Source organism: Polyodon spathula, chromosome 24 (genome assembly GCF_017654505.1).
Source record: "Polyodon spathula isolate WHYD16114869_AA chromosome 24, ASM1765450v1, whole genome shotgun sequence".
NCBI lineage: Eukaryota > Metazoa > Chordata > Actinopteri > Acipenseriformes > Polyodontidae > Polyodon > Polyodon spathula.
This window is the reverse complement of record NC_054557.1, coordinates 6,009,595-6,033,941: the sequence shown is the minus strand read 5'-3', so window position 1 is coordinate 6,033,941 and position 24,347 is coordinate 6,009,595. Positions and strand designations below refer to the sequence as shown.

The following is a 24,347-nucleotide window of genomic DNA, read 5'->3' as shown; positions in this document are numbered from 1 at the left end:
AATGTTCACTAGCTAACATTTCAGCACAATTGAATAAGTTGTTATCTAAATTCAGATAATAAGACAGTCAGGCAGACGGCATTCATAACCCCTTGTGTCATATGACACTAGAAATAACCTGTGCTAAAGATCCAAGCATCATTACAATAGGATAAGCGGCTCCACAGGTATCTGCAAATCCCAGTGCATATGTAAGGACGTACAGACACCTCAACTAAATCCCCTGGCAGGGATATGCATCATAGATAGAAAATACTGAAAAAGCCAATTCAATTTATGGTAAATTAATAGTATAAATATGGGAAAAGTTTAGCAAATGTGTAAAATTGCTGTGCAAATACACCATGGGGAAGATATTGTTTAATGGCTTTATTATTTAAATACTGTACAATGTATTTTCCATATGATGCATGAACATGAAACATTATTACAAATCACATGAAACTTGGGTTCAAAAATGTTCCAAACTGATGACTTCTTCAACAGACAACATCATAGTTTTAAATATCCCGGCATTTGCTTCATTGAGTTTTGTTGTATCTCCCCTCGGCTTTCAGTATTTGTCTCTATACAATATTTTCAGCCACCACTGCCTTTTCTATAGGAAAGCAATGCCTTACCGTTGTTTTGTCTGCCAAGAGCTTCTCAATAACTTCAATCAACTGGTCCTTCTGATCTGGGTCCAAACTAACAAATGTAAAAATAAATAAATAAATAAATGATGCAGCTTTTCATATCTCAATACCAGTCAATCTGAATCCCAACAGGTTAAAGGTCAGCTTTAGTTACCATGTTAATGTCTCAGCAGACTGCACCCCCCATGGTACAGAACCCACTATACTGACACCATGCTGGGGCTCTGGTCGGCCAATATCAAAAAGGTTCTTTAGATTCAGACACCATTTCACAGACACTCTTTGGAGACCTTCCTTGTAATAAGAAGCCCCATCTCTGCTGAGCTCTTTGTTACTTCAACAAGCAGGGAAAGAACATTTGAAAACAGGAAGCAGAGCTGTTTTGGACTCCTTAAGCACTGTGGTAATCCAATGAGACAGTTACTGTGAATATTTAACAGCGTCTAACTGCAGAGACAGTATCTGTTGTTTTTATCTACCTGGTAAACACGCTGTGTTTCTGGACACACGTGGCCTTGTTGTTGTGGTTGGAGCAGCTGTGAAGTGATCCGTACTGAAAAGCTGTTTCTCAGGCCTGCTGGCTGCTTACCTGTAGAGTTTGGGGATGGCGTGGGCGGCTGTCTTGCGAACGTAGGGGGACATGTCGGACGCTGCTTCCTTGATGGCCAGCATCATGATGGGAACGATAATGGTGACCCTAATACTGGAGAGAACTCGCAGTGCACTGGCTCGGATCAGCTGGTTGGGGTCCTGCAAAACAAACCCCCCCCCCCAAAAAAAAATAACTAATGACACTATTTCATTTACACCACGAAAACAACAATGAACAGTATAAATGTTTAAACACATATGGAAAAACCATGCATACTGATGTTTAAATGGCAATGATAGCTAACGTTTATGGATGAGGGAACACAAGTGGAGGTGAAGATGTGATTCTTTCAAACAGGTATCCAAGCCAACCGTACAGATATTTTGTAGAAACTAGTACTGTTTGTGTCATGAATGGGGTTCATTTGTGATGTGTCGTAAAGATTTAGCTGGACCCTCTCCAAGGCTAATTCTTGGCACTGAGAACCAGAACTGAAAAATCAATCAATCAATCTTTGCATCACATGATTTGCTGGGGAGCTGAACAGTATCCTGCTGACTTTACAGCTGCTCTTGACCTGGTATGATGCTAATAGGTATTTATAGAGTTACCATATGACTCCATGTACATTAGGACAGTTAAGGCTTTTCAACTCACATTGCAATGCATTCTGGTACGTTTTACTTGTCTCATGTACCTTTCACAGCAGGACTACGTTTACCACAATGCATTGGGGTGCAAGTTGAAAAGCCTGAACTGTACCAAACTGTTCTAGTGTACGTGGAGTCAAACGGCAACCCTGGCTGTTGCAGACCAGGTACCAGATTGGCCCTTAAAGTTTGTTAATGTGTAGCCGCTCACCTTTAACCCCCTCTGGAAGGTGGAGATGGAGAGCAGCGCCAGGTCTTGCTGTTCCTCTGCATACCGGACCAGGTACACATACACTAGCTTCTTCACCTGCCCAAAAAGAGAAGGCCAGTCACATGTGTACCGTTCATTCCAAAATTCAGTGGTGAAAATCAATGTTATTGAAAAAATGTTAGTGGTGACAGTATAACGATCCTTTACTGATGACTGATGACATTGGCGTCCGCAGGGGAGCCACTTGCACCCCCCCCTCGGAATACAAATTGACAAAAAAAAAAAAGGTTAGATGAATGGTAGTTGGAACCCTACCAGAACCAGGCAAGTAAATGACTCCTGAGAAGAATATTAAGTTAATTGAACTCTGTCAGTTAATGGTACGCAGTAGTACTGAGGAGTCATCTACTTGGGTGATGAAATAATGTTTTTGAAAGCTATTGGAAAGCACACCAAGCTGATCAAAAGGATAACAAGCTGGCTGTCCTGCTCAAAGGCGGGGCAGACTGTCCAAGGATTCTTGTGTGTTCAGTAGTGCAGACTACTGGAACAGAAAGGCAGTGCGACCTTGAAGAACTCACACGTTGAGACAACCGGAGCGTGAAGAAATCAGGACCAGTAGCGTACCTTATTAGAGAAAATAATTGTACTCTGTATTGGTTGACGCTTATTAGTCTGAATCTGATAATCAGAATTAATATGGAGGCACATTTACAGTACTGGTTTTCATCAGATGTTGTAGCTGGTTTATGTGCACATATACAGTATGTGCTTTACCTTTCTACTGCATTTATAAAAATGTAAACTTTAATTTGCTGCTCTTCTACTCACAGATTACACACTACTCTATACACCTGAGTGTGTCAGGAATTGCAGTATAAATTGAATTGTTAATTATAGTGGCGCGGTACCACCACAGTTAGGGTTGAGTAGACGTTACTGTTAAACACCAATTTTTGCACTTTATCAATTTTGACCCGTTAAATGGACTGGCATAAGATGTTGCATGGATGGTTTTCTACGGTAAATGTCTCTTGACGTGGTCGAATTCGTTCCAGTCAGATGTGCAGTTTTTGAGATAATTGAGGCCTAGCGCTGAGAAAGTTTGGAGTTTTAGCCTGAAATGTTTAGGGTAGGAAGGGGATGGCCCAAAGATGGTGCTTTTACAGGCAATACAAAAATATTAATATTTGACATTTAAAAAAACACTACATTTATAGCGAATTTCTGTGAATATAAAATGGTGAAACATCAGACTATCTCAGATCTGTAGTTCTACAGGAGTCTTAAACAATGCAAGCTCTCAAGAGTTCACAGCACACAGCTTGTCAGCAAGTTTGGTGTGTTTTTATTTGAAAACCAGATTGCTCTAGCTAAAGTGCATTTACAAAAACTATTATGACATCATGCATTAATTAAAGGGTCTATTTTGTACTTGTGTTTATTCTTCTTCTATGGGTCTGCAAACAACTTAAAGCATTTGTATTCATGTTGTACTTTCTGTAACTTCACCAAAGTTATTTTTTGTGCATTGCATTTAAATCATCTAATTTTAAATGCATTTGCTTGAAGTGTATGAAATCAAATTTCTTACAGTGTGAATGCCCAGCTGTGAATATCTTTTTCTTGCTTTGATTTATGTGTGATGGTGCAGACCACTTCAGTTTTGCAACAGTTTTGTATCTTCTCTGCATAATTATATTCTGTGGAGGCTGTGTTGTCCAGTAGTTAAAGAAAAGGTTTGGATTTTAAAAGGTTTCTGGCTTTAAAAATAAATAAATACATAAATAAATAAATAAATAAATCCCAGCTCAGCCACTGAGTCACTGTGTGACCTTAAGCAGTCACTTCACTTCTTTGTGCTCTGTCTTTAGTATGAGGTGTGAAACCGAGATCTTATTCTAATGACCCTGCATCAGTGATTGCTGTTGCACAGTTCACAGCTTAGCCTCTGGAAGTTGTCTTGGATAAAGGTGTCTGCTAAATAAATAAATAAATAATATTATTATATACTGCTAATATAGTTATTCATTATAAATAAACACTTTCAGGCAGGAAACTTGTTTTCATGTCTTCTACAATAAAATCCTTTTTTACACTTTTTACCCAACTCACTAAGTTATGCTAAAGTTTAAGCTAAGTACAATTAAATGGCTTGCTGCTGGCCATTTACAAGATCGTAATAGTGCACCTCTAGTTAGGTGTGCCAGTGTTCCCGGCTCTGGAGCCACACAGACCTATGCGTGATGACTATCATAGTATCATGCTGTTTAAGGTTGTGTTTGTTTGTTTTAAATAGTTTAGTTAGTTTGGAGCACTTCGTTACTGCAATATGTTAGTAGGTGATATTTTTTGTTTTATAGTTTACACTTCCTGCTGTACTTGGTTGTGGTTGTTTTTCTTTGCAAAGTGTATTTAAAATGGTTTCAAGTATGTAGATAAAGCACACTTTTGACTGCTTTAACTTTTCACACTCCTGTGTGGCTAAGGAAGGCTGTGTGGTCCAGTGGTTAAAGAAACAGGTTTGTAACCAAGAAGTACCCGGTTTCAATCCCAGCTCAGCCACTGACTCGTTGTGTGACCCTGAGCAAGTCACTTGACCTTCTTGTGCTGCGTCTTTGGGGTGAGACGTTGTAAGTGACTCTGCAGCTGATGCATAGTTCACACACTCTAGCCTCGTATCTTGTAAAGCACTTTGTGATGGTGGTCCAATATGAAAGGCGTTATATAAAAATAAAATATTATTATTATTGAGGTAACATATTTAATTTTAAGTGAAAAAATAAGACAGTTACTGTTAGTTACATTAAAAGTGCTCATGCATAACATGGAAATCAGGAAATGTACATCACCTTGCCAGAAAACGGCATCAGAGGAGGGAACCAATAGGTTTGATATCTCCAAAGAAGTAATTCTGTGTAACTGTAACTACCTACAACTTTGTTCAAGTAACTTTTAAAAGCTAACTTTCCCAATAGCAGGTCTACAGTAGATCTGTGCAAATATGAACATTAAAATGACAGTGGCGGGTCGAGTCAATGACCAAGATAGACGCTTTACCCACCTCAATGTTTTTGCAGGCCACGTTCTTGACAACTGCCGGAAACAGGTCTGAAGCATTCTTTCCTCTGGCAATCATCTAAGAAACAAAGATATGAAAATATTAATAAGAGAAACGCTTTCATAAATGGACCAAAACTCAAAAAACAAGTGTCACCCCTGTCACCTTATCAGTGTATAGGTGGTGCATTGGTTTTGGTAGGCTGTAGGAACAGTATTGGAAGCTGCTCCAGCACTGAAATCAGTCCCACATGTATGCTGCTGGGAGTATTTGCTGAAAGTAAGACAGAGCTCCGAAACTAGAGAACCTGCTTGACTGTCTGTACCTGGACAAGGGGAAGCTGTGTCTCCTGTTTAAAAGAAATTGAAGAGCTGATCTTCAATCCTTTGTTGTTGTCTGCCTGACCAATGTCTTATCTGTTACACCAGGATTTCAGGGACATGTGATTCTTGTTACTGCTGTTGTTTTCCTGTGCGTTTGAAGTGCTTGGACCAGGATTACTCATTTGTGGTTTGTTTGTTTTCAGTGCCTAAGACAGGGAAACTTGTCATGTTACTGGGTTGCCTCCTGTGCGGCAGAGCCCAGACATGTCGTATCTCTAAAGTCCGTCCCTACCTTTCCCTCCCAGATGCAGAGATACTTTGTCATACATTTGTATCCTCTCGGCTTGACTACTGCAACTCTCTCTATGGTGGTCTCCTGGCACGCACCATAAACCGACTGCAGCTAGTCCAGAATCCCTCTGCCAGGATCCTTACCAAATGTAAAAAATGTGATCACATCACCCCCCGTCTTGCCCAGCTGCACTGGCTACCTGTGAAGTTCAGGATTATTTTCAAAACCCTCTTGCTCACCTACAATGCCCTTCATCACACAGGTCCTTAGTACCTCCTCAACCTATTGACCCGATATGTTCCTGCCCGCAAGCTGAGGTCCGTTGACTCTGGCTTGCTTGTTATCCGCAAGCAAAAGTGCACCACACTTGGACAATGCTCATTTAGCTTCATAGCTCCGACTCTTTGGAACGCTCTCCCAGCTTTAGTGTGCAATGCTCCCACCGTCGCTCGCTTTAAATCAACTCTCAAGACCCACCTGTTCTCTCTTGCTTTCCATGCTCTTTAAGCCTGATATCTGCTACTAGCTGCTGTGTTGCTGCTACTATTTCACGTATTATACTACTATCATGTATTATGCACTTTTCACTGTATTTAATGTATTATGCTTTTTTCACTGTATATCATGTATTATGCATTTCTATGTATTAAAAGTATTATGGATTTTCTTGTTACTCCATCTTGTAAAGAGCTTTGTGATGGTGGTCCACTATGAAAGGCGCTATAGAAAATAAAGACTGATTGATATACTGGCAACAATATAAGTTGGAGCAGTTTGCAATAAACTGAAAAAAAAAACCCTTAATTTTACTGTCTGTAAACAGAAGTCGTTAGAATGGAGATTCTGTTTGCAGTGAGGGAGTAAATGTTATTTGTATCACAATTCAACTTCAGAAAGCAAGTTGACAGTTATGTCTGTATATGAAATAATATAGAAAAGTATACAGTTCTTTGTATCAACTGGAAATATTTCTCAATGATAGTCGAACATTTGTCAAAGAATACAGCTCTGGTTTAGGATCATCCTATAGAATTAACATATTTTTCTTCAAAAAATTAAATGAAGCCTGTTAAATAATGCTATGTTAACATATTGAACTGTACACCGCTTTGCAGTTTTCCATATACTTAAAAAAACAAAATTGAAAAATGTGACATTTCAAAATCTAACATGAAATACTGCACTATTATTATGGCTTCCGGTAGACTCTTGCAATATCTTTTTGTAGTTTATTTTAATATGATGTTAAATAAAAGATCTAAATTATGGAGATATATAGATATACACACAAATACATATAGTAACCGAGCCAACACTCACGGTCGCTCGTTGCCCCTTTCAAATGCAGACCCAGACACTGAATTGAAGTTTTACAGAGCGCTGACGTGCTATTTTTAATAAACAAACCCAAATTGAAATAAAATTCTTCAGCAGGGAGGAATTAACCCTCTCCCTGCTCACACATCCTCCCCCATGTCTTAAGACACTGGCCATTTAATGGCCATCTCCCTCCACCCTTAAAAGACCACCCACCCTCAAGTCCCATCTTTGATTTTCTCCCTCTTCCATGGGCGGGCTTGAGGGTGGGCAAGTCCCTATGGCGCTTCCAGGGAGGGACTGTGAACTGGCAACACGGGACCCCACCGGGATGACAGGGGTGACTGAAGCAACGACCGGGTAACAGGAAGATGCAGCAGGGGGCAGGGGGCAGAGGTCTTCACCTGGGGACTGGCGCAACGTTCACCCAGGGGGAGCGAAGCAGCGAACAGGGGGAGCTCAAGCGATGTCTGGCAGGGGCCCAGCGACGTCTGGGTGCTCGGGGAGAGCGGAGTAGGGACCAGGGGCAGAGCTGTGGCCAATGGTGCAGACTTCTGGGCTCCAGGTCTAGCGCAGGGAGGTCTAGGCAGACCGGCAGGGTATCCATGAGCAAGGGGCAAGCGACCACCCGCAATAGCGCAGGACTGTGTCGCAGGGGTGGTGGTTGGCGCTGTGTTGTCGGTAGGCTCCTCACCTCCTCCCCCTTGATTGCAGCCAGTGGCTCCAGAGACGGCCACAGCTTCACTTCCTCTGGCTCCGAGAAGGACTCCTCCTCCCATCCTTGATCCAGCACCAGTTGCTCTGGTGTAGGAGACTGTGGGGCTTCTCTCGCCAACTCCAGCTCCCACTTCTGGAGCAGCAGCTCCAGCTCTGTAGGCTCCCGCTCCGGCAGCCCTAACTGCATTCTGCACCTCTCGTTCTGCTCTAACTGAGCATCGGTGTTCCTGTTGATCCTAGCGATCAACTCTTCTATGCTTTCCATTCTGTCTCGGTCTTTAGGGGCACCCACACACTTGTTGCCACCATATGTAACCAAGCCGACACTTACGGTCGCTCATTGCCCCTTTTCAAAATTTACAATGATCACCAGGTGCAGGGGATAATTAATAATAAAACAAATAAACAAATCAAACAATTAAACAAATGTGCATTTGCACATATTTTTTTTCTTCTTCAGCAGGGAGGAATTAACACTATTCTGGGAATATATCCTATTCAATAAACATCAAATGGAGAACATTCTTTGGGAATAAAGTCACAAAAAGAAGAAAAAAATTAGTTTAATACAAGTGGTGTATAAAATACTCTTTATTGAAAAAAAAGATGAATAGAAACTAGGTTTGTGTATCGCAGTGTGAGAATCGGATACTTTAAGACCCAGCTTCTACCAGGATCCAGACGACCTTTGATGGGCTGAATCTCATTTGTATATTTTCTTATGTAATAAGCAAGTTCAGTTTAATATGATATAAAAGTCAGGTATCACATTTATACTATATGATCTGTGAATGTTGTTCAGTTTTGCCTAGATTTAGAAACATGTTAAAGTTCCTGAAGGTAGTGAGTAAAGCGCCATTGTGCTGCTCAGAGGGAACAAAAGGTCAATCAAATAATACTGTAGCGTGCACTGGGGAAGGCAGCAGCAGGGCTGGTAGGTGACGTAATCACATACAAAGACATGAGCCCGATATATGCTCCTTGCAAAGAAGCCGGTTCTTTTGTACAGCAGTATCGGCACTAAGCTGTAGTGCGAGAGGTCCCGGGTTCGCGTGTCGATTGTCTTGTCCTGTGTGATGAGCTTGCCTGTGTTAACCGAGATCGCTACAATACATTTACACTGATGTCAGCAGAATGACTAATCAATGCTGATATTAACAGCAGTGTGACAATGACCAAAGTGACATATTATCAGGAGCCTGCCCCCATTGACTCCAATTATGTTCTTGGCAGGGCATTTCAATATGGTGATAATAAGCTGAAGGTGACATTAACCGGAGTGATATTAAGTAGGTGTGACTGTGATTGTATGAGATTGTAGTACTGTATCTGAAATAATATAATTCTTTATACTATAGCGACATGATACTGTATAACACTGCTTTTCGGGTAACACTTGATTTACATAACATAAGTCCTCGTTTTATTCCTCCAGCTTCAATTCTCTTTGTCTTTGACGTGTAATAAATATACACTCTTCTGGTTTCTGAAGCCCACTAACAACGATAATAATAACTATTCAGTGTGCACACACCAGTCATACCTGTCCTGGAAACACAGCTTTATCTTGGGTAATGTTTATGTATGGCTGGTTGTGGTAGCCATAGCGACTGAAGTTGCAAAATAAAGTCCACACTAGTTTAATGCTCCGGTTATTATTGTTCATTGGTTTAAAATGGAAAATGAATCAGGTTTTTTTTTGTCATCAATAATTTAGCACTTGCAGCCCTTCCAGGCTCACACTGACACCACTTATGAATATTTAACACCTGCCTGTGCATTCTCTTCCACTTACATCTGTTCTATTAAAACTGCAACTGTGGTTAGGAAAAAACATAGCAACTGGGTTTCAAGGCCAAGCATCGGGGAAGGCCAAAGAGACTGAAAGTGAGGCTTTCATCAATGTTATAGCACTAAGATGTACACAAGATTTACAGACTGTGGCATCCTGGGCAAGTATTTATTTATTTTATTTATTTTTTTATTTAGTGTGTCCAGTTATAATTTCCACCCCGACTTTCTCCAAATTTGGAATGCCCAATTGCATTTCTCCTCATCGCAGCAATTCCTCACATGTTACAGCAAACCCGAAGACTCAGTGGGCGTCCTCTGATCCCATGACCAAGCCAACTTCCTTTTTTACCCAGGAACTCTAGAGTGGATGTCAGCGAGCTACCGACCTCTGGAGGACAAAGGCCAGCCCTGCAGGTGTCTGCTCTGAGCTGACTGGGCGTCTGGCCAGCAGGGTTTGCTGCAGAGCAATGATGAGAAACAGTCCCTGTTGGTTTTAACTCCCTAACCCACAGAACCCCAACCCTAGGCCAATGCAACGCTCCCTTTGGGGTCCCCAGAGAAGACCGGTCTACTTCGCACAGTCAGGACCAAACCTGTTCCGAATGACTTACCCTGCGCACCACATGGCTACGCTTCTACCAGGTGAGCCACTCGGATCTTGACTATTTTTGAAAACAGTAAATTAAACATTGTGAGAACCAATTTTGAAGGGTCACTTACTTTACTGTTTATAATTTACTGAACATTTACACAGGCTTCAGTACAATAAGTACACATTGCTTCCCCTATGGACACAGTGCAATGCTCATATCCTTCCATATCTAACCTCCTCACAACAAACTTCCCCACCTAGGTTTTTGCTGGTGAGCATGACAAATAATAGTCTAAGCAGCAATGACAGAAAACCATCCCACATTACATGATATTAAACATCTAAGAAAATAAATATTAGAAACATACAAACGATATAAAACACGCCTTAAGATTTTTACTTTAATAGTATATTTCACATCATACCCTGAAATACAAATATCTGATTCCACACTGAAGGTTTGCAATGCAGCAGTCCTTTTATTGCTACTTCAGTGACTCGAGGGCAAGAGCCTTTGTTGTGTAGTGGCCTGTAAGGAATTAATTTATTACATCCCTCAGCTCTGCTGTGCAAATATTACAGAGATGGGACTAACCTACTCAAACTGGGATTCGGTAAGAGGGAAAGTGCCAGCAAAACAGCAAAACAAATTACAGTAATGGTTTAGTGAGCCATTTTCTTCTACCTCATCTTCTAAAACCCTCATTTAAAATCTGTCAAGAAGCGTTAAAACTGTTTGTCTTTTTTTTTTTTTTTTTATTGCAGCAGGAAACTACCAAGTCTCAAAAAAAAAAATACTCAACAAACATGAAATATGAGGTAAAATGGCAGAGTAGTGATAGATAGACACATGCATGGCTTATGTAGTGACTGTTTATCAACATGTAACTAAACTTCAGCAAATGGTTACTTGTATATTAATTAAACCTTTCAATGGCCGAGTGAGACCAATAGGAGCCGAATGAAACCTAAAAAAGGGCGTATCTGATAGCCCCACGCACCACAGAGATAACACGGACATAAACAAAGGAGATAGCTGCTTCTGCATCCAGCGATGTTTGAGATGTTAAAGTAATAAAATAATGACTTGGATCGCATTATTGAGGAGTTTGGTAATAAAACGAGTGATCAGGAGAGGATTTAGCTGTATGTACGTCTATAAAGAGGGGTATGTGAAAAATGCAGCGAACAAGGGGTGGGGCTTGGCTGGAGATACAGTACTGAGTGTCCTTTTGTGATTCAATGCCTTTTAAACCTGTTTTACTCTGGAAAAGAATATTTTAAACAGCGCATGTGAAAATAAATTGGACCTGACGTGCCTGACAAGCGCTGAATAAACGGACCGCAAATGGTTAATGAAAGCTGCCGAGTATTACACTAGGATTATAAACACAAGGGGTTTTGAGAACTTTACTGTAAAGCAGTGATATCCAAAGTTTGTCTTTGTTCCAACCCTGTTCTAAATTGTTTAATTGAACCAATTAAACCTCTATCCAGACCCTGAAATAGTTAACTATATCACCTGTTTTACCTGTTAAACGTGGAGTGGAATGGCCCTCCAGGACCTTGAGCGGAGATTGTTTTATTAATTATTAATGGTTGGTTAAAGGACTAAAAACCAACAGATCCTGGGTTTGAATTCTTATTCATGACCTGACTGGCTTGACATCCTAGGCAAGTACTTTGACCCTGTGCTCTTGTCTTTTCAGGAGAAATTATACAAAGCCTGGAGGCCCCATTGGAGATTCTCCTGACCAATCATTCTAGATTAAATGTGAATCTTCCTGGCTGGGGAATTAAAACCAGTTACAGTACAGTTACACATCAAAGTAACAGCCTATTTCATCATCTCTTAGCTCTATCCCAGCTAATGCTATTGTGTCAGTCTTATATATCCACTAAAATCAGTGGTGCACAGCTGCACCCTAAAGTACTTTATTGGACCTTATTAGAAGCTTAATTGGTCCAATTAACTAATTTAGGATATGGTTAGAACAAAAACTATGAAGGACACCGGCCCTCCATGACCTGAGTTGTGCACCACTGCACTAGATAGATCAATACAGTGTTCAAATTTTATATAGATCTCCACTTATTAAAACGAATAAATAACAGTCAATAAAAAAAATTCATAAAGCGTAATAAGGTTATTATTTTATAACCATTTTTCTGCTAAAAGTGTTACAGCTCCCCCAGCTGTGTTTACAAGAGACACATTACTTTATATTTTTCAACACAGTCCCAATTGCTTTGATATTTTCTTCACACAACACATAAATAATGACTGTGGAGAGAGAGTGGCGACTTTCTAAGCTGCATGGAAACCTGGCCAATGCTGGCACTCTGATTGAATTGAGTGGCATATTGCGGGAACAGAAAACTAGCCTTATTGCTTGATTTGCATACAGTGTGATCCTTTGAAGACATAGTTTTATATATTTCATGTAATCAAAAAATGATATTGCAAAAGTCTACTGGAAGCCATAATAGCAGTACAGTATTTATACACTAAAAGTGTTAAAGCTAACTGAGAGTCCTCCCATATATCAAGGTGCTCTTTAATACTGATCATACGCCCCCGCCATGGCTGTAAAGCAATATCGGAGCTATCCATATGATGAGAAGGTTGAGGACCATGACAACAGTATGTATAGAATAATATAGAATAAGAACAGATATATGCAAAAATGTAAATGTGACACATAGACGATGGACGGATCTGATACTCTCAGGACCACATGAGCGCTGTGCAGTCATTCTGTGGTTGGATTTGAATTAAGCAGGATAGCTTCCTAAAATGAGATCCGGAGAAATGAATATTCACTCTGTATCATTGAGTACAAAAATGCAGTGCTCTCAATGTTGTTATATAAAAGGCTATATTCAATTAAGGGAGTGGGATTATATTATTATGAGAGATTTATATGAGAATCACAAATTGAAAACATTACTCAAATTACATGGCAAAAAGGGCTTATAGCGATAACTTTAAAACATTCAGATGTGAAAGTTATTTCTCATAGATTCACAAAACAAGAGGAGAAAGCGTTTATTTTCTTTTTGTGAAGCCCATATATAATGTGTCATCCTGAGCAATGATGTCTCCAGAACAGCAAAAAAAAAAAATTATTGCTTTCCATTAAAAAAATACCTCTTCTAATAAAGAACACAATTAAATAATGTCTGTGCAGTGCAATATTAAACGTTGTTTTTTTTTAAAAAACAATTGCATTTAGGGTTTCATTTTAGTATTTGCAGTATGTATCAATTACTTTTACATATCAGTTCCTGATGTTTAATTTCACATAGCCTGGCAAGGATACATTCATTCAAGCCTGCACTAGCGGAACACGTATCAGCCTCTTTTCTGCAGTCCTGCCTGGTGTGAATGGACTGTACTGTAACACACTATATTTACTCACTAAAGCAATGACATGGCTTACTTGCTTTCTGGCAATAATGTGTTAGATCTATGTATTTTAAAGCAAAGTAAAAAAAAGTAGTGTTTAGAAAAACATACTGTACCTTTATTGTGGGGAAATGTGCTGGATGCAAGACAGAAACTTCATACATTAATACACTGTGGTTACACTATACTTATTGTAATACTTTCAGCAATGTGACAGGCCTGTGAAAGTAACTTTGTTAAACACACATTGTTAATGTATGGCGTTCTAGCCACACAATCCCAGAACTGTGTGCTAAGTGCATGTAGATCCCATTCACTCAGCTCAGCAGTGACAATGGGGCCGCTGTAGAGCGTGTTAGTAAATGGTAAATAGAGTGTTACTGGATGTACTTAATGAACCTGTAATGTTTGAATATTTGTTTACCCTCAACTAGCTTTCAGTTCATGTGACTGGTAACAATACACTTACAGCGACAATCCTCTTCATAGCCTCCAGCTTCAGGGAGTCCTTGTTACTGTCCAGCATTTCTTTCAGGTCATCGTGTCTGAAAAGCAAAATGAACAGAATCATCTTAAAGATCACAGGTGTTAAGCCTCAATATGATGCATCAGCAGAAAAGTCTATTTGCCTAAGGCAGGGGTGGCCAAAGTTGACCCCTTCCGTCCCTGTTCTAAATCCAGACACTGAAATATTTACTTATATCATTGTATCTGTTAAAAAACCTGGAGTGGAATAGAACTCCAGGACCGTGATTGACACACCTGGTTTCCATGGGCCAAATAAACGCTTGTGTCTCAAAAAGTCGCATTTCTACATTTCCAAACCCACACCCCTATCCTGTACAATTTGAAACCTTAACACTGCTGGACTGGTACATCGAAACTTATAGGTATTGATCAGCAAGTCCTCTCAAATACCTGATGTAAGGTACTAGAAAGTGTATTTTTTTTTTGTGAAAATAAGTGGAGCCGACTAACTGACAAACTGACAAAATAATATATAATAATCTAGTGCTGATAACACATTGTGATCTTGCTATGGAAATTGAGATATAGCAATACCTATTGCATGACCAGTGTTCTTTAAAATACTGTGCTAATCTATACAGTCTACTATGCTGTTCACGTACAACACAATAATGATGAATTTGCTTTTGGAAAGCTTTTTCATGTTAAGAAGATCTATTACCATATAGACAGTTTTTTTGTACAGCGCTGGCTGTTATTAACAGCTGTGCATAAATAATGCAATGTTCAACAAGAGTCAGCTATTATTACTTTTATAGCAAAATATCAGCAATATTATTAATATGTGTGAGCCAAACTGGATTTATGCATTGTAATTATCCATTATATCTATATATATATATATATATATATATATATATATATATATATATATATATATATATAAATGTTCAGGAAGGAGAATCTGCGATATGATTGAATGCAATTGAATAGTGATTGATGCAATATAACGCATGATTTAATGACGATAATAAATTTGGCCGGAGGCCTTGTCCAGGATGCACGACTGCTATCTGCATTGCTGGCCGGCCAGGCGAATACAAAAACGTTATCATGCAATCCTGGTGCCGCGGATAGAGAGGGGCTATGGGCCATCTTCCCCCAAAAGACAAAGCCGCTGAGCCATGAGTCGTACAATGGATTTAAATGAATGAATAAACAACATCTGAGAGCGCACTGCCAATATGAAATGATAATGAAGGTAAGCAACTGAACACGGGGCCCGCCCCTGGAGCACGACTGCACCGAAGGACAAGCCCAGCCTCTCCAGCCTGACCACCCACCTCGCAGAGTAAAACAAACCGCTTAGCACTCAGGTAAGGAAAAAAACCCTACTTACTATTTATTTATTTATTTATTTTATTTTGATGGTAGGAGGAAACCTTAAGGAATCCATGACTGAGGGTAACTATTCCTCCAGGCTCGAAAATGGTCGTCTCCCTGTTTTGGCCTCTCCGCGAGCCTTTGTAGTGATTGAGAGGCCAAAACAAAAAGAAGCGACATGAATGCAAGCCACACAGAGTTTTTATGCCGGTGCTTGGAAATAATGCGTCGATTAGTGGGCGGATTCTCCGTCCGAAAATACAACCAAGTTTACAATTCTAGCTCTATACCTGTAAAGGGTTAGGTTTTTTGGAAATCAACCTCTAACCCCAAATGCATTGTGGGTGCATGATTAAGGTGAGTGGAGTTGGGTGCGTTGCTAGAAAAGAGCACTGCTGCTTAGTTTAGGCTGAATTACGGTAACCTTATAAAAAGTAAATAAACAATCTGAATGTATTTCAGAGCTGGTCATAAATGCAGACGGAAAACTCTGTAAATGCACTGTATCTCTCGCATATGTATGCAAATGAGAACAGGGTAACGGATTGGGTAAATAATACAAGGCCCTTTTGGAAAACAGGATGCCTAGCAAGGAACCTCACAATAAAACTTATCAATACTCACAAAGGAAAATACTTAAACCGAAAAACTTTTGGAGCTCACATATAAAATACTACATAACAATGATAATTAGTACTAAATTCTTTGTCAGTCAGCTCTCCAATAATTATGTGAATGAATGTATGTATGTATATATGTATGTATGTCTGTGCAGAACTGGATGAACAACTGCTAAGAAAGTGGAGACTGTGTAAAACACCACATTAAAGGACATTAATTCCTTTAACAAAATATGACAATTACATTAATTACTTAAAAGAGTACATAACAACAAAAAAATCCAAGGACATTTCCAGGAATTGTACATTTCATGTTTGCTTGGTAAAAGCTTTCCACTGGGCTAGCTATAAAAGGGACACAACGTCACTATGGAAACAGCCAACGATTCAAAACCAGCTTCTCTTTATTGAAACATGGTGTACATCAATGACAGCATGGGATCATTACCATTTGATTCTTTTCAACTGGGAAATAGTAAATGCCAGTGGAATCTCTGTGTCTCAGGACAACTCCATAGTCCTACTAATTGACCTCTTCTTATATCCAGATTTGCTATTTATGGCAGCACTTTCCTATTCTCATGCCAATTTTTATTTCAGTCTCAGTTGTAATATGCTGACCTTTTGATAAATATAACTGGGGCACTAATAATCCCAGTGTCACCACAAAGAATCAGTAGCAGAACCATTAACAGACTACAACACTACCAGCAATTGTAACACAGTGGATATTCCACAGAACTCCTGTCACAGAACCACACTCATACCATGTCAGGGTCTTCTGGCATTAAAGCCTCCAGCCAGTTCAATAAACAGTCACTCACAAACACAGTGCGTTTCTGAATTAACTGGTTTATTGTAAGGCACACATTGGTACGTGACAATATGCAAATGATCACTCACCATCTCGTTGTACTGTAGCTGTCCCTCAGTCCAGCCCAGACATATAGCACAGTGTGTGCCATTACAGCTTTGTTCTTCCAGTACTGGTAACATAATGTTAAGACACTTTTGAGTTTAAAAAGTAAAAAAACAATGAGAACATTTCCCTTTAGGGAGTTAAAAGAAGTCTTTTGCTAGCAGCTACTGGAAGCTATTGCCACTTCTAGGTTGCTTAAGTGGGAACTGGATCCCGGGAAACTCTTGTTATTCAGCATTTTAGGGTTTCTAGGGTTAACACGATTGCCATGTTGTAGCAGGTGTGCTCTGTGGAGGGTGCTGTGTGAGGGGCAATACTTTAGTTCTGTAACTGCATGTGAAAACAAGCCTGACTCCTGTTCATGGTGGCTTAGAGGCTGCTGTATCAGTCTGCCTTGGCATAATAATTTCTGCATTAAGCCCCAGTTCAGTCTATGACCCCTGAAGCACCGTACCGGTTTGATATTAGCTGCGGCAAAATCATATAGAGATATTTAATGACTGCTTACTTTTACATTTAAATATAACAGGGACTTGCACTGTATTCTCTTCAATTAAAAGCTTTAAATTCTTTAAATATAGCGAACACCATTAAATGCAAACCACTGGAGTTTCAGACCACTCTGTCCGCAATCGCACCCACATGTTTATAAACGGTCAGCTGAGCAGTTCCCGTCTAGATCGATCAGCCTCGTTCGTCATCCTGATACAGGCGGTGAATACCCAAACACAGAAGTCTCACAAACACAATTCTGTCTAGCGTGCTTCTAGGACAGAAAAAATTGATTTTTTTGCGGCAACTTAATTTCGCTAATGGCCTTCAAGGTCCATTTTTGCTGCAATAAATGTTTGCGTTTCTTTTAATGTATGGCACATGTATGAATAAAACATTTCACGGCACATTAATTTTGCAGATTTGTAATAAACGCAAAATTAGCAAACATTTCTTGCTCGCGAAATGTTCTTGTTTTACAGTACATATTAGCACTGGGAGCTAATAATTGTTACTTCACTTCCCTGAGTAATTGGTTGAGTGATACAGTAGGCTGATGTTTCTCCTTTAAGTGTTGTGTTTCAGTTACCATTAGGTAGCTGCTGTCTCTGATATATACCACCACAGACCACAACCGTTACCACAGCAACCTCTACAATAGCATTCCAGCATTCCAGTTTTACATAGCTTCCAGCCATATTTTTTCTTTTGAAGCTTATGCCAAAGCATGAGGTAGTTTTGTTTTGCGGGTTCTCTGCTAAATCCATTGTTTTGTATTGCTTTAACATTACCTTCAGCTTTATCACCGATATACAGCAAGGTTATACCAGAAGCTGTCGTACTAAATTTGCTTGTCTAGAATTCTGACATGCTGCTAGAATTCTGACATTTGTGTTTCATAATTTCTTTTTTCTTTTTCTTTTTTGGTGCACGTACCAAATTCCAATGAGTGTTTTTAGCAACCTTTACACAACAGCAAATGTTTAGCACAATTACTACTAATTGTTATCTTCTTAACTACATTTACAATCCTCTTGGCTAATGTTTTCACCACTGATTCAGATACTACATTTGTAATGATAATTATGATATTTATTTTCTAATAAGAACACAGGAAATCCACATAATACTAAACAAGAAGTGTAAACCAGAAAATTGTTTAGATGTGTCAGAATACGTGAGAAGGTACTGAATGCATTTAGCCAGCAGGTTCACATGTTTTATTACCACTGTCAGGAAGATGCAGCACAATGGGGTCCCTGAACAATATGGAGCTGAGATTTACTAACAGACACGAAATGCAATTCCATCTGTTTGTACTGGGTATCCAAGTTACTAACCTATTCATCACAACAAGGGATGGAGGTGTTCATCTCATGTTGTAACAGTACAAATCAATAACACAGAAATATTTCAAATATGACATGGAGAAAGGGCATTTTCTTTCTATTCCTTTACCCTCTAGAGCTTTATGCTGACCCATAACTAAATAAATGTGATATGTTTAGAGATGCCACTAGCTGCTAAACAATTAAATAGCGTTGTATATGGTCATATATAGCACATGTGTCAACGTGCTGTCCCTCCCAGGATAATTTGTGGCTTGGTGGCTCAGTGGTTAAAGAAAGGGGCTTGTTACCAGGAGGTTCCAGGTTCAATCTCAGCCACTGACTCACTGTGTGTGTGCCCCTGAACAAGTAACTTAACTACCTTGTTTTCTCCGTCATTTGGATGAGACTTAAAACCAAGGTCCTATTGTAAGTGACTCTGCAGCAGCAGTTGATGATGCATAGTTCACCCCATTGTCCCTGTAAGTCGCTTTGGATGAAATCGTCTGTGAAATGACTAAATAATAATAATAATAAAAGACGCACCTGATATTTATACTGTTATTAATAATTGCTGCATCTCCCAGTTGCTAGTCTTAGTTTAGTTATTCTGGGCAAGACAACTAACCTGACAAGAATTGAATGAAGGGCTGATAGTTTGGTTTGCTTCCATATCCATTATTATAGACTGCTGTGGCTCTTTCAGCTATCTGATCACCAGTTTATCCTGCTGTCTTCCACGACAAAACACAAAGAAACCCCATTCATGACAACCACCGCACCAAATTGAGTTCTAAGCATGCTTTATTCTTAATATCGGTATGGTTGACATCACCTGCTTTAAAAAAAAACCATACCAGAGACACGCATCTGCCTCTTGACAGTATTCTCTTCATCAACCTTTTCTCTCTCTTCAATGGAAGTGATAATGGAGTAAATAAAGGTTGGTCATGAACAGAAAAAGCAGTATATAATAGTTATACGTTGGCAAGCGCCAATGTATAACTGGGTTATATCGACACTCCTAGAGTGTAAACACTTCTACTGATTCCTATATTCTCTCATGCACAAACATCTGGCGTCCGATAACCCTGTTATGCAAACATTACTGATGAGGAAAATACTCCTAGGAGGCGACTCTATGGCTTATTCTGTATACTAAGCAGCGGCGCATTTTCCATCCACCACTGAAGGAACTGAAGCAGGATTGGTCACAAATCTCTCCAGAACAATTCAAACACCCTGCGGCACATCAAAGCACAGCCACCCTGGCTGCAATTGTTTTGCAAAACAGAGAGCCAATTACAATTTTTCTTTTTTACTAAAGCAGATTCCAAAATGAAACACAGTGTGTCAATTTAAATATAATGTATCTAATCTATCAAAACTGACACCGGTATAAATTCTTTGGACAAAGGCCATGTTTAATGTAGTTGTTCATTCAGTGAAGATTCTGCTGCATGATAACAGATCATTGCAAGCTGAAGTAGAACCAGGGTATCTTAGTCCAGTAGAAATGAAACATCAAGACTGAAACAGAGATCAAAAGACCTTCCGTAGGAATTCTACCTAAGTGGGTTGATTTCTGGCATGCCAATTGTGCTCACTGTGGCAGGGCTTAATGATGGGAAGATGAGTGTGCGCGCTGAATACAACGACTAGGAAATCATAGGATAACCCAGTACTCAAATACAGGGCAGTTCTGTGAGCAATTTAACCAAAATTACCACATTATGCACGTAGTGTGGCTACTTTCCATGGTACTAGAAGGAAATACACGTGATGTATCACATGACCAACTGTGTGGTGTTTTTTAACTCTGGTTATCAAGTATGCTCCAGGGTTTTATTAGTTCTTAGTTGAAACAAACAAAAAAAAACAGTACCACCATTATAAACCATCAATGTGGTATACAAGGCCTAGAGCTGTTTGCAGTGAAAGAGGTTACAGCGCATAATTATTGGAGTTTGAAAGAAATTGTATTAGTGTACAAATGTTAAGTTTGCATTGATGTTAAGATATGTAAAGCATAATGTACTATAATGTAAAGGTGACCTTTGACTAGATTTATTACCTTTCATTCTTAAAGATGCTCACATTGTAGAACTATGGAAATGAATATACATTACACATACCTTTTGAAGTACAGCACATGAGTGTAAAGGGGTTCCCATGAAACCAATGAAAATAATTTAAAAACAAAATGCGGATGCCGTTATTCCCATGGTAATAGTGCCCTGCCCCATCAATCCAAAATAAAATAGCAAAACAATTTGAGGATGTGTAAAAGCCTGCTCTCACCAATACTACTGATTCATACAAATACTTCTGAGTATGTAAACATTTGTAGTCACGTTACATTTGATGTGATCCACAAAATGAGAGTGAGAGTGTGTGCAACTATTTAGCAACAGTCTCAACAAAACAATCAATACGGTTAATTTAAGAAGTGCGGAAAGAAACTAAAAACAAGTTCAATATCAAAGGTTTTCGACTAGACGTCCCTTTCAATGTCATCAATGCTGAAGAGAGTTTTGATTCACATACTTCTATCACTGGGTGATGTGGAGCCCCAGTTGGTAAAGTGTGAAGGACCTCTTACTGATCCCATTATGAACACTGTGTGAATACTGATATTAGACATTCACCTTGCACAGGTATGAATCATCAAAATAACTGAAACTGCTAAATAATTAACAGAAAAAAACAACATAAGATCGCCACGGTAATGTCTTTTCTTTATCACAATAACCTACTGGTTGCATTTCCTTTCAGTAAAAAGAAAATTAGCACATTTTGCCTTGGAGATGAAAAGCGTATTTTTCTGTTAGCCCAGCAGAACGGCTGTAGTGATGCAGGCAGCAGCCCAATGGTGTGCTTAGAATCAGTGATGGAAACATAATGGAACTGCCAATCTGACTGCTGGACTAATCCTACCTGGATTTCTTACCATGCTTAAAAATGTTACCAGCAAATGTCATAATACTTAACTGTACAAAAACTGACCTGTGTTTGGTCTTATACTCTAACAAACTTACTAATACATGCTATTGCTTCTTACACAGTCTGTTTTATTATTGCTGTTTTGTTTAAAATAGACTGATATTTATATGGTTCTCCAACAGGGGCCAATGCAGTCACCGACCATGAAGATTTCTTCATACAAAAAAACCCCAAAAAACACCTTTCTATGCAATATCTACATTTGTGTAAGTTACAGACAAAGTTAATTGCTGGCGGAAATTTGTACAGGGCACGGACAGTACCTTCGCTGCCTGCTGAGACAGAACCAACAACTACATATGCACCAAACACCGTTTTAATATCAAAATAATCAAATATTGATTATCATTTTGGTGTAATCAATTGAAGAGCATTGGTTCTGGTTTATACAATAAAACAAGATTTCTAACATTTTTCAATTCGAATGCCGTCAAAAATGTAAGAAATAACCTGACGAAACTGTAGCCATTACAAACCTGGCTAATGTTCTCAACCTGTGATCAGGATTCATTTTGTAAATCAATTAAAGGTATTTCCATGAGTGGAAGGACAATTACAATTTGAAACGCTGTTAGCTCGGTCACATGCAAGCGTTCCTCCTACCGCAGTGGCTGAGTCTGGCCGCTACTGGGTGCAGTCTCGTCCAATGGCGTCTCCTGATCCGGCGTTCTTAACAGCCGCAGCTCATCCGACTGCAAGGCATTATACCATGTTTGCTGCCCGCCATCAGGTGACAAAACCGGGCTCTTAGCTTCCTCTGGTGTCTGAGCGTTTTTGACTAGATTCACAGCAGTCACCGGCAGCTGAAACAGTCTTTGCATGGGCTTCATTCTCAAAGTGATAACCAGAACCTTGGAGCCAGGTGCAAAAGTCTACAAAACACTCAACAATATTTAAATCGGATTAATTACTTAGAATTGAGAAGAGATACAGTAATTCTATTGGAATGGCAAGGGTATTAATAACATTAAAACAATCTCCAATCAATAAATCCTCAGCTGGAAATGTGGAAGCTTGCTTGAAAGGTTTCTTAGTTCCAAATCCTGACTGGTCGTCTGGTACAGCACAAAGTCCACTTGCTTACACAGTGGGCTAGGTCTCTCAGTTGCTCACTCCTGCTCCCTCCCTTTCACCTCCTCTCCTCAGCTCACAGTTTTCCTTCTAATGCGTCCCTTTATTGTGTGTGAAGAAGGCGCAGCCCACTCCCTGAACCACGTTAGCAATCCCCCTCCCCTCTCTCCGTTTGTCTCTCTCTCTCTCTCTCTCTCTCTCTCTCTGCCTGATCTATGACTCAGCTTTCAGTGTGTGCTGGTGAGATGGTACCTCGGCTCTTACCCTCTTTCCAAAAAACCTGCATCCCTGCTTCCTTTTCAGAAGCTTGCAGTCATTTAATACCTGTTTGAAGAAAAACAATGCTGTTTCCCCAGCCTTTAGCTGCTCTCAAGTTGGCTCTGTGCTAGACATATATGATACTAACATGGTCACTTGACTCTGACAGGTTCAATTGTTCAAGAGTGCTTTATAGTAACAGCAGCTCAGAGTGCCTAAGGGGGAGCTTAAACACGCTATGGGAGATAAACAGATTTATTTTATTAACGGATACTGATTGGAAATCAATAGCTCATTCAAAAAAAGTCAAGAGAAAATGAGATCTGTGTTTATTGGAAAGAGGGGGTGGTCTTAACTGTTCTGGTGAACAGGGGTGGGAGAAGCAGTGCATGTTATCCTCATAATAGACGAGTTTGATAAATCCTGTTTTATTAGTAGATCATGACCCAATGAGCTTGATGAGTGCCCACACAAATTGAGGCCATATTCAAAAATCCAGTGCAGAGAGCTTTCCTATTGGCCCCTAACTGTTGCTTATCAAAGGCGCCGTAGTGGCACTAAAATGGCAATGTAATGGCACACAGGATATTAGCAGCAAGGACTACTTGATACCACAGTGTTAACTTATTCAAATTAAGACATACTATCAGTCCTCTCACAAAAACATGGACAATGCATGCTGGTGATCAATAGGAACAGTGGTACAGTGGCACCATAACTGTAGCAGTTTGCTGCTCTATCATAACCTCCATCCACTATGTCATCACTGTTGGGGATGCTGTGGTTGCTGCTTACAGGCTCAATTTTTTCACTTTTTATTCAAACTAGCAATATTATCACCAGCAGTGTAGTCTTAAAACTGAAGATACAGGAACACCACATTATATATATATATAATAATATATATATATATATATATATATATATATATATATATATATATATATATATATATATATATATATATATATATATATATATATTTTTTTTTCTTAAACAAGAATTATTATACAAAATCCTATTTTACTTGTATACTGAACTTCTAGTAACACATAATATAGGTAATGCGTTTGTCTAAATTCTACAATTATTTCCACAAAGTGTGTTTCTCCATCTTTTCAGATTGCTTTACTTTTCATGTATGTGTGTCAGTGGTAGAATGATGATGTCTGAGCCACGTGTTTGCATAGCTGACTGGATTCCACATGGATA

At 39.4% G+C, this 24,347-nt stretch overlaps 1 protein-coding gene across 6 annotated transcripts in view; it reads right to left on the bottom strand.

The window, feature by feature from the left end:
* Positions 1–24,347, bottom strand: part of LOC121299324 (AP-3 complex subunit beta-2-like) — a 60,827-nt gene that overhangs the window by 22,330 nt on the left and 14,150 nt on the right. For 3 of the 6 annotated variants that reach the window (XM_041227013.1, XM_041227012.1, XM_041227014.1), the window contains exons 2-6: positions 14,063–14,138; positions 5,153–5,227; positions 2,089–2,184; positions 1,225–1,385; positions 621–687 (exon numbers count right to left, since the gene is read on the bottom strand). In XM_041227013.1, coding sequence (XP_041082947.1) covers positions 621–687; positions 1,225–1,385; positions 2,089–2,184; positions 5,153–5,227; positions 14,063–14,138 — 475 coding nt within the window. Of the gene's footprint in view, positions 1–620; positions 688–1,224; positions 1,386–2,088; positions 2,185–5,152; positions 5,228–14,062; positions 14,139–22,409; positions 22,919–24,347 lie in introns of those variants that run through there. The other 3 variants (XM_041227010.1, XM_041227011.1, XM_041227009.1) reach the window with 2 other exon arrangements.